The sequence below is a fragment of the Lynx canadensis genome, chromosome C1, assembly GCF_007474595.2.
Source record: "Lynx canadensis isolate LIC74 chromosome C1, mLynCan4.pri.v2, whole genome shotgun sequence".
NCBI lineage: Eukaryota > Metazoa > Chordata > Mammalia > Carnivora > Felidae > Lynx > Lynx canadensis.
The window spans coordinates 145,881,494-145,893,573 of NC_044310.1; the positions used below are offsets into that span (position 1 = coordinate 145,881,494).

The 12,080-nt window shown below is 38.0% G+C and overlaps 1 protein-coding gene across 4 annotated transcripts in view; it reads left to right on the plus strand.

Annotated features, from left to right (window-relative positions):
- GPD2 (glycerol-3-phosphate dehydrogenase 2) overlaps positions 1–12,080 on the plus strand; it is a 142,555-nt gene that overhangs the window by 49,767 nt on the left and 80,708 nt on the right. For all 4 annotated transcript variants that reach the window (XM_030324216.1, XM_030324215.2, XM_030324218.1 and 1 more), the window contains exon 3: positions 7,667–7,838. In XM_030324216.1, the coding sequence (XP_030180076.1) occupies positions 7,667–7,838 (172 nt within the window). The remainder of the gene's footprint in view (positions 1–7,666; positions 7,839–12,080) is intronic.

The following is a 12,080-nucleotide window of genomic DNA, read 5'->3' on the forward strand; positions in this document are numbered from 1 at the left end:
ATCAAAGTGAATTTCCCCATAAGAAATAATGGAAACTCAGATGATTCGTTGCACAACCCAAAAATATTCATATAAAAATGATTACAGTACTGGAATATAATACAAAATAATAAAATACAAAATATAAAGAAAAATGAACACAGTACCCTATACTTACCTTTGAAAACCTTCCTGGCTGGCGTGAGGGGGACGAGAGAGGAGGGTTATTGTGTAGGATGACTTTCATGTCACTAACGGTATTAATAAACTCTTGTCATATACTGTATTTAATGTAACTGGCAATAAGGTAGCCAAGGAAAGGGTCTATATCTGCAGGCAGCCTGACCTAGAATGAAGCAAAGCATTCCTAAAGCTACTCGTGTATGGAAAAGCAAAGGACTGTCGCTAGGTGCTTTGAAGTGACAAAAAATATGCTAGTGACAGTTGTGGGCGCCTTCCAGCGTTCTGAAAAATCACTGATTTCTGCCAAGCATTGCACAGCCTGAGACCCAGACTCTGAGCATGGGAGACAATCACCCACAATCCCACAGAGGGGAGAGAGAGAGAGAGAGAGAGAGAGAGAGAGAGAGAGAGAGGGAGAGAGAAAGAACCATTGGCTCAGTTGTGATCATGTGACATTCGGAGGCATGTGCTACTCGTATCGCAAGTTAAAATGTATTAGAAATGTTTGCTTATCAAGTTAAAAATGTATTAGAAATGTTTGCTTATCTTGTGGAACACTCTCAGAACAAGGTCTTTGCAGTCCAAGGTTTTACTGTACCTCTGTTCTTAAAGGGTGTCGTGACTTACACTGCTGTTTTATTCTGGCTGCTTTTCTCTTCTTTATTTCCCCTCAGTCAAGATATTCTAGAGAAGGTGGAGTGCAGATGTGTTTTTGAGACTCAATGCCACGTGAAGCCATATGAGTCTTTCTCTTGTCATAATTATGACAAGTAGGGCCTTAGGCTGTGTTTACTGCCTCTGAAATAAACTTGGTGCTTCACTTCTCAGTTGCAACACTTCCCAGCTTTTATGGGGAAAAAAAAATCAACAAAAATAAAATGTTGCTTTAAATGTAGTGTCAGAAATTAAATAAATTCCCCTCAATAGTGCTGTATCTTTAACAAAAATGTTTTTGGAAGAACTCTTCAGGAACACATCCACGAAAAAATCATACCATAAAACCAAAAACTTCCTGCATTTGGCAACTGGTGGTATCTCATCCTATTACAACTAATAAGTCTGTTTATTTTTTTTTTCTCACATTATATGCTGTCAGTGTGGTGTAGCAATATAAAACTTGGTCTGTGGGCACACTGCGGGGGCTGGTTCCCAGCCCTTCTGTATACGAGCTGTATTAATCCTGGGCCGATGACTTAACTTTTCTTTGTCTAGTTACTTCTTCTGTAAAATGGCCATCACAAGAGTACTTAACTCATAGGGTTAATAGAGGATTAAATGAGTAGAAAAAAGCAAAATGCTTATAATAGTGCCTGACACAAATACTATATACATACTCACTTTTTCTTTAATTGAAGAATAATTGACATATAGTATGATATCAGTTTCAGGTGTACAACATAGTGATTCAGTATTTGTATACATTACAAAATGGTCACCACAGTAAGTCTAGTTATCATCCATCACCATACAAAGTTGTTACAAATTATTGACTATATTCCCTATGCTATACGTTATATCCCTGTGTCTTATTTATTTGATAACTGGAAGATTGTACTTCTTAATCCCCTTCACCTCTTTTTGCCCATATCTCCTACACCGCTCCCCTCTGGCAACCATCAGTTTTTTCTCTGTATCTAGGAGTCTTTTTTCTGTTTTGTTTGTTCATTTGTTTTGTTTTTTAGATTCCACATGTAAGTGATGTCCTATAGTATTTGTCTTTGACTTATTTCTCTTACTATGATATTCTCAAGGCCCATCTGTTTTGTCATAAATGGCAAGATTTTGTCTTTTCTATGGCTGAGTAATATATATATATATATATATATATATATATATATGTAATCGAATGTATAATGTATGTAATGGAATATCATGTATATATTACATATATGAAGTATATGTAATGTAATATTACACATATTACATATGTATGTGTAATGAAATATATAACATATATGTAATATGATATTACGTATATATACACACACATGCAATACATCTTCTTTATCCATTCAATTAATGTTTTCATTTTCTTCAGATGGATACCCAGAAGTGGAAATTGCTGTATCATGTGATATTCCTATTTTTAATTTTTTGAGGAATCTCTTTACTGTTTTCCATAGTGGCTGCACTAATTTACGTTCCCACCAGCAGTGTATGAGGGTTCCCTTCCCCCACATCCTTGCCAACAGTTGTTATTTCTTGTCTTTTTTTGATACTAGGCATTCTGACAGGTATCGTGATATCTCATTGTGGTTTTGATTTACATTTCCCTGATGGTTAGTGATGTTGAGCATCTTTTCATGTGTCTGTTGGCTATGTACATGTCTACTTACTTTTTTTGAAGGTCAAGTTTATTGAGATCTTGTTTGGGGCATAACTTACATTATGCAGTATAATTCACCCTTTATAATATACACTTCTAATAGTTTTGGCAAGCACATAGAATCATATAACCACTACATTTCTAGCCTCAAAACTTCTGTCATGCTCTTTGTAGTCGGTGTATCACTCCACCAGCCCCACACCCTGACAGTCACTGAACTATTTTCTGACCCTATCCTTTTGCTTTTACAGAAGGTCATGTAAATGGAATCATGTCAGCTGTAGACTTCTGAGTCTAACTTTGTTCAGTTACACAGGGATGGGAAGACTCTCCTGTAAAGGCCCAGGTAGTCAATGTTTCAGGTCTGCAGGCCATACTGTCTCTGTTTCAACTTCTCTACTTTGCTACTGTAGTCATGGACTATACACGAGTGATTGGGTGTGGCTGGGTTCCAGTAAAACTTTGTTCATTAAAACAGATGGCAGACGCGTTTGGGTGGAAAACCATGATCTGCCGACTCCTAACTAGCAGAATGCATCTGAGATTAATGTTGTCAGGTCTATCAGTAGTTTGTTCTTTTGACTGGCAGTTATTACTCATTGCATAGACACGTTGCAATTTGTTTAGCCATTCACCAGTTGTGAATAAAGGCACTGTAAGCATTCGCTGCAGGTTTTTGTGCGAACACAGACTTTGATTTCTCTTGAGTAATTACCTAGGAGAGGATTGCTGGGTTGTATGGTAAGTGTGTGTTTACTTTTATGAGAAACTCAAATTTCCCAAAATGGCTGTCTCATTTTCTATTTCCTGCAGCAATATAAGAGAGTTCCAATCATGTTGTACATTCACCTGCACTTGGTATTGTCCACTTTTTTCCTTTTTTTGGTTAAGTTCAACCTACTTTAAAAGACTGTGAAGAATCTTAGAAACTATAAGTTGCTTACATATAACCTAAATGAAATTGGAAGCTCTTGAAGGCTTTTGATGTCATGGAAATGACATTATTTGGGCTTTAAAATGACTACACCAGCTGCAGTATGGAGACTGACTTGGAAGGCTTGGTGAATATGTGAAGACCTGTGGGAGGATATCATATTAGTATAGAGGAAACAGAAGATACCTTGACTTGAAAAGTGGTAGTGAAGGGGCACCTGGGTGGCTCAGTTGGTTAATTGTCCTACTCTGACTCAGGTCATGATCTCACAATTCGTGAGTTCGAGCCCCACATCAGCTGTCTGCTGTCAAACCCTCTGTCTCCCTCTCTCTCTGACGCTGCCTGCTTGCTCTCTCTTTCTCTCTCTCCCTCTCACACACACACACAAATAAATAAACATTAAAAAAAAAAAAAAAGAGGGGTACCTGGGTGGCTCAGTCGGTTGAACGTCCAACTTCGGCTCAGGTCATGATCTCATGGTCTGTGAGTTCGAGCCCCGCGTCGGGCTCTGTGCTGACAGCTCAGAGCCTGGAGCCTGTTTCAGATTCTGTGTCTCCCTCTCTCTCTGACCCTCCCCTGCTCATGCTCTGTCTCTGTGTCAAAAATAAATAAAAACATTAAAAAAAAACTTAAAAAAATAAAAAGAAGAAGAAAAGTGGAAGTGAAGATGAAGTGACTGGGCCTGAGAATTTTTTTAGGAGGCGAAAGTGACAGTACTCAGTGATTGATCAAAAACGGGACTGAAGAGAGTGGCACAAACAACTAGATGCAAAATGGTTCCTTCTGATGAACACTGACAGGAAAGAGGGTTTGGGGAGATAAAATCATCAGTTCAAACTTGAGATATATGTGAGGCATCCAAATGGAGGTACTGAATAGGTAGTTTGATATCTGGGTTCTGGGATAGGGGAGTATAATTGGAAGTCATATGACTGTATGGAGGCAGAAGAAATTCTCTAGAGATTCTCTAGAGAAAGGCCTAAGGGGAACGTCAGTATTTAATGTTAGGGAGTACAGGGACCTCCAGAGGAAACTAGGAGAGAGTGGTTGAGAGAGGCTGGAGAGAGAGCTCAGTTCAGTTCGTTGTCTCCCAGTGAACAGAAAACTGTGTGCCGAGGTGACAGCTAACACGAGGGATAAAATGTGCTCACTGGATTTCACAGCAAAGTGGACATGAGTCAGTCTTTGGTGGTGGTGGTATGTGTGTGAAAATGCAGATTAGAATGAATTGAGGAGTTGGCTGAGAGAGTAGGAGGTGAGGCAGTAGAAAAAGCAAGGGTATACGGGTCTTTCCAGAATTTTTAGGGTGGTAAAAGCATATGTAAGAAACTTTTTTTTTTTTTTTTAACTTTTAAGGTGAGGCAGGATAGAGCCTACTGGGGGGAAGGATGAGACAAGGGACAAAATGGAGCAACAGTGCAGTTCGAGGAGCGCAAAGGCCACAAAACAGGTGGAGTGCCCATCAGAGCTGGCTTGCTTGCTGAGGAAATTCAGTTGAGTTTAATATTCATAGTTATGACTTGTTGGCAGAGTAAACAGGGGGCTTTTAGTATTACCAAGTTCTAATGACTTATATCATGATATAGTCCTTAAATTTATTTCTCGAGTATTTCTATAAAACTTACCAAGCAGAAAATGTCAGGAATTTTGTTGTTGTTGTTGTTGATGTTTTTGATGTGTGAAAGTGCTCTGGCAGTTTACTTACTTGTCAGTTTTATGTCCATGTCCTACCCATCTGCCATGGCCCGGTTGAATCCTCAAATGAAAGACCCTCCCTCCCTCATCAGGATGGTTATGGCCTGGTGCTTCTTTGCTTTACTTTGGCATTTGTTCTTTCTACATACTTTTATATATGTATATCGTGCGCATATATATGTGTGTATATATATATATGTTTCTTCTCTTTCTTCCTTTTTCTTGCTCTTCTCTTGTTCTTGTCTTTCCTCCTCCTTCTTTGATGATAGAAGGCAAAGCCCATGACAGAAAGATATCGTGTTCCCCACAGAACCATAGCAGTTACATTTCTTTAGTTACCTTAAATGTACGGAAATGTGACATGGGGAAATGGCTATTAGTAGATAATAGGAGGAGTTATATAAAGGAGAGTAAGATTTTTGCGACTTGCATCTGAATTATGGCCTGAAAATTATGACACCTGGCTATAATCTTTTGTTTTCATGATACTTAGCAAAATATGTTTTGAAAGCTCCCTTTTATATGCCATTAAAGGATTAAATTATTTAATGACAGTAATAACAACAACCTTATGGTGGTACTTTATAGTTTACCAACTACGCTCATATCATTAATCCATTCAGACTGAGGACAACTCAGAGATACAGAGCTAGAGACATCACAGGAGTTTTATCCCATTCTACAAATGAAGAAACCAAGGCCCAGAGAGATAATGTGTCGAAAGTCACATACTGGTACACAAGAGTGCTAAGACCTGAGCTAGGGCCCTCTGACCCAGGTTTCCTTCAATGTACCCTGTGGCTTCTAGATTTATTTTTGTAGAAATCCAATCAGCCCGACAATAACTAAATTCAAGTTTAAGCCCAACAATAACTAAATTCAAGTTTAAGAAACAGCTTGGTTTATTTTATTTAAATGAATAAAAAAAATCGTCTATCAGAACAATACCTTGGGTGGAATTAGGATCACCTTCTCTTGAACAAGCTCAGGCCTTGTGGTTCCGAGCTTCGTATGTGGTCCCGTCAGCAGAATCGGGAAGACATTGCCAGCATCACACTGATGCTGTGATTTAGAGGAAGGAAAAATACAAATCACATACCTGTGGATAAGTAACTGTTACAGCAGCACTGGCCAGCACTATTCATTATAGTGATCAAACCTAATATTCACATTTTACTTATCTATTTTTCTAGGCTTTTCACTGTAACTTCTGGTAGCTACTTTTTTTTTTTTAAGACCATCATTTTTTATTAAGGATAACAACGTTCATTCTAATGAAAGAAAAACTAGAAAAAGGGAAGGTCATTATCTTTCGTGGGGAGGTTAGAGCTGACACTAATTATTTTATTGTTAAAGCTTTCAAAAATTGAAATAGTGTATATTAAATATATAGAATCTATAATTTTATATTAAAACATTTTAAGGGGAAACCTCTGACTAAAATCCTTAAAAAATATTATTTCCATTGGCCATAGCTGATTATTTAAAAATTTTTTTTAACACTTACTCATTTTTAAGAGACAGAGAGAGACAGAGCATAAGTCGGGGAGGAGCAGAGAGAGAGGGAGACACAGAATCTGACGCAGGCTCCAGGCTCTGAGCTGTCAGCACAGGGACCGATGAGGGATTGAACTCATGGACTGCAAGATCATGACCTGTGCCGAAGTCGGATGCTTAACCGACTGAGTCAGCCAGGCACCCCAGCCATAACTGATTATTTAAACATGACAACAACTTCTATTAAACAGTAGTTTAATTAAAACTGTTAATTAAAAACAGTTTGTTTTTAATTATAGTGACCTAAACTCATAGACGTCCAAGCTCTAGAATTTATTTTTGTCAGAGGAATCAAGGAATAAAGAACATATACTTTTAAGAAATTGCAGAAGGGCATAAAGTGCTTTTTTCCTCCTCCTTTCAACACTTTTAAATGTTATCTGAATGAATTATTGCTACGGGATAAAACATTTCCTTATGTTCTCCTATAAATTATCTTAGACTAGGTATTTGGGAATTGTTGTACAGTGTGGGGAATAGTTGAACTTGGCTAGTTATAAAACCAAAACAAGCAGTTGAGATATTGAGTCTGGAATCAGGTGTTCCATGCCGGGGACTTATTTAAAAAAATACCACCTTGGGGCGCCTGGGTGGCTCAGTCGGTTAAGCATCCGACTTCCGCTCGGGTCATGATCTCACGGTTCGTGGGTTCGAGCTCCACATCTGGCTCTGTGCTGACAGCTCAGAGCCTGGAGCCTGCTTCGGATTCTGTAATTCCCCCTCTCTCTGCCCCTCCTCCGCTTGCACTCTGTCTCTCTCTGTCTCTCAAAAATGAATAAAAGTTGAAAAAATTAAAAAAAAAATACCGCCTGGATTTTAAGGACTTTTCTATAAGGCAGTTGGTCCTGTAACTGCACGTGGACTGTGGACTATGGTCTTGCTTTGGTGTTGCTTGTCTCCATTACAAATCTCTTCTTTTAGTATACCGTGGGGTGTATTACATTGGCTTTGCACATGAAAAACTGACAGTGGGCTGTGGACTTTTACACCAGGTGAACCTGGCCTACGTGCAAGCAGCAGAGTGTGTTTCAGAACCTGTTAACAGGGAGCCTCCCTCCCGAGAAGCTCAGCTACTGAGTTTGCAGAACACGGCGGAATTTGATATCCTCGTCATCGGAGGTGGAGCAACGGGATGTGGCTGTGCCCTGGATGCTGTCACCAGAGGTGAGTCCCAGCGCGGATGGGCATATTACAGGTAAAGGTTTCGTCTGCCTCCACTCTCGCCCCCCCTACAGGCAAGCCTGCGGCACGCGGTGCATGCCAGTAAAGTCCCATTTCTGCTGTACTTCCTGATTTTCCATCCTTTGTGAGGCACCTTCGTATTTTTTGAATATAGGCACTTGCACAATGTGAAAATTAAACATAGCTTGTGTTTTACACGTAAATGAATTTCTTTAAAAAGGAGACTTTAGGTTCCTTTGAATTCATTAATTTGATGTTCTGGCTATTTCTTTCTAATCACGTAAAGTAAATACATTTTAATGAAATAAAAATATTCGTATATCATCCGAAATCACATGTATGTCAGTGAAGGGTAGAAAAGGTTTAGTAAAATGAGTTAATCTATTAAAATAATTCTTCTTATTCTTGTATCTCTTAAAAGTGTTTTTTCCAGTGAAATATGGACTTCAGTTTGGGAGACTCGAGTTTATGTGACTTTATGATGGAAAAGACTTGCTAACCTGTAGTTCTCTTAGGTATCTTATTAGTCAGCATTAGGAAAGACATGATGAAATGTTCTTTAAAATGGAAGCATGGGGTGCCTGGGTGGCTCATTCATTGGTTAAGCATCTGACTCTTGATTTCGGCTCAGGTCATGATCTCACGGTTGGTGAGATCGAGCCCCGTGTTAGGCCCTGCACTGAGAGCATGGAGCCCGCTTGGGATTCTCCCCCTCTCTCTGCCCCTCCCCTGCTAGTGTGCATGCACAGGCTCTCTCTCTCAAACTAAATAAAGAAACTTAAAAAAAAAAAAAAAGGGAAACATGACATATACAGAGTGAAATTTTAGTATGGAACACCAATGCTGTTCCATATGATATATTTAATAAAATAATTTGATTTTTGCCTGTGGGTATTATTAGTGTGGCGTTTTGGGTCACGGAAATCTGAGCACATATCCTGGCTCAGCAGCTTTATCAGATGTATTTATAGATGTGACTACATGCATGCGTTTACTTGGGCAAATTCCTTCATTTCTGGAGGGTTCCTTGTCTTCCAAATAAGGAAAAAATACCTTCTTTGAATGTTTGTTGGGAGCATTAAATGTGTAATCATGAAGATGACTTAAAATAGTGCTTGTCACACAAAATAGAAGCTCAATAAATTATAGGTAGTATTTATAGCTGCCATCATCATCATCATCATCATCATCATTACTTTAAGCAGGCTCCATATCCAATGTGGGGATTGAATTCATGACCTGAGATTAAGAGTTGCATGCTCTACCCACCGAGCCATCCAGGCACCCCTATAGCTGCCCTTATTAACATGGAGGCAAAAGACTTTTAGAACCATTCCTCCTGGAGAAATTCTTTGTGGTATCCTTAGATGTATCCAATTGGGCTGGGCACTGCTGCAAGGAATTTTGAGTCTGGATTATTTTAGTTACTGTGTAAGGCTCAATATTTATTGCAGTTTTGTACTCGATGGTAATAATTTATTACATGGAATAATTCTTCTCAGCTTAAGTTACTGCCATAGCCATTTTAGACTTAGTTACCTTTCATACCTGGTGGAATTTACTCTTACGTGTATGGTATTCATTGTACTTAATGGCTGAAGAATTCATCCCAAAGATAGTCTAGTTAATTATTCTTTAGGTTTCAAGTTTTTTGTTTGTTGTTGTTTTATTTTGTGTTTCTATTTAAAGTAAAACCGTTTGAGTCAAATACTGACCAAGCTCTGAGAATAAAAAGATTCATACGCCGTGGTTTTGTCCTCCAGGAGCATATGATTTGTTAGTATTTGCTGAACAGTTAACATTTTCTCTTTGGGCAGGGAAGGATATTCGGTAGTGATCTGGACATGAACTGGTGCATTAGCGGATGATGTGGGTAATGGTGATGATGGTGATGATGGTGAGGAGGATGATTTTGAGAAGAGAAGGATCCCTAGAGCCTGAATGTTGACCAGATTTTAAATTTTTGTAGTTAGTAGCAGCTAAGAATTACTGTCTTTAAAAACAATTGAATATCTTATTATATGTATATGAAATTTCGTAGCTGTGGAATATTCCTTATAAAAGAGGTGGAGAAACCTTAGTTTGTATTTGTTTTATTATGCTGGTAGCCGTTGGGGGGTAGGATTTATAATTAAACTGTATAGACATACTGAAGTTAATCTGTATTTATCCTTTTACTACAATTCCTGATCATATCAGTAGCCCTCTGAAGTGTGAAATAATCATGGGCATTTGGTTAATGAATTGTGCATTGTTGCTGTTCATTCATGGAATTTGCTCTTTTATTATATTTGATGCTTCACTTAACAACAAATTTTGCTTTCTCTGCATTTGATATGTTTTTACCAAATTATTCCTGATTGTATCCATTAATCTTTAGTCACATTTGACAAAAATAAATTACTGTGATCTTTTAAAGTTACCAGTAATAATTAGATTTTTCAGGACATCAAAGTTTTGGGGAACCACTGGATGTTAAAGGGCTTGTATAGAAATGTTTGCACAAGCTTTTTGATAAAATACTGTGCCCAAATGCAATTTTGGTAATGGATAAAAGACTATAGAAGGCAGAGAAGAAGTCATGAAGTCTTCCTAATGAACATTTATTTGCATTCTTACCCTCTGCATTTTCTGGGGAATCGATTTTCAGTTGTTGCATTTGGGAATATGATTTTATAAACATAATATGCACAGTTCTTGTCACGTTCTGCTGTCAGTCTCTAGGAGCAATAGAAATCGCTTCTCTGTTTAACACCGTGTCTAGTATCTGGGCAGGTGAAGGCCCTCTGCCCCCAGAGAGAGCTGGAACCAGAAGAATCTGATAAATAGAATCACTCCTTCGGGTTTTTCAAGATTTTTTTTTCCCCCCAGTTATTTTTGTTCTTTTATGTGACTTTACCTACATGTATCAGGGGTCACCTAGTACATTTCTGGTTTAAAATCGAATTTATAAAGTTAGCCTTTATGGCTTTTAATTAAAATTCCAGAGAAGGCTGCCTCTTGCTGGAGGGAAACATTAATTGTAGTTCTCTTTTTCAGAACTGTGTATTTACTTTTAGTTTACGAATGGTATCTGGCTGGTAGTTCCTGAATTCTCACTACGGTTCTTGCACGTCTAGCGCAGGATAGCCCTGTGATTAAGGACACAGGTTATGCAATTAGAATGAAGTGGGATCAAGTTCTTGGCTTCATCACTTGCTAGCTTTGTGAGCTTTGACAAGTGTCTCAACCTTATAGAGAGCCGCAAGGTTCTCAGACATTAATGAAAGACACCAGTAACACTTTTCCGTACAAGTGAAGGTTTGTGAAAGGGAGGAAGTGTGTGCATTGTAGAGAAAGTACAGAAGAGGCAGGGCCTGGGAAGACAGTGCATTCTGGGAATTACACGTTGGCCACCCTCACCCCTTTCTGCTTCCACCCCCTTCTACTGCCACGAGGGAAGAGGAAATCCTATTTTAGGACAGTAGATTTGTGACCTATGGAAGTTTGCTGTTTCCTGAACACTCCTGGTTGGACCAGATTGCACATTCCTACTAAAATTTGTTGGTAATTTAGTGTAATTTTAATTAATGTACTGATTTTCTTTGACAGGAGTTGGGGGCGGGACTTGAAAAACTGGGCTAAAGTTTGTCTGGAAAAATAAGCCTATGAGATTCACCAGATTAATTCTGAAAAAAGAATAATGATAAAGGATTAGATAGAGACCTATCAGATATTAAAGTGTATTATAAAGCTACTTTAATTAAAATAGTTTGCCAAAGGGCTAGAGATATGGGTGGAACCAAGCGCCTAGAAATAGATCTAAATACATAAAATTTAGAATATGATAAGGGCAGAATTTCAAATCTGTCATTATTGGTTATTTAATAAGTGGTGTGAGAGTATCTACTTCCCCTGATTTTTATACATATTTAAATATATATATGTATTTATGTATATACATGCATACATATATATGCACACATATACATGTATGTATATATATGTATTTTATTTGTCATATTCCATGTGGGCCAAGGATTTAACAATAAAATGCCATAAAACTATTAGAAGAAAGTATATGTAAATATTTCAAAAACTGGCATAAGAAAGGTATTTTTAAGCAGGACACCAAAAATGCCATTTTCCTTTTGGAAAATCTTGCTAAATCTGATTTCATAAAAATTAAAATTTATCTATGGCAAAAATCTAAAGAACACATATGAGTTTGGGAAAATATAACCT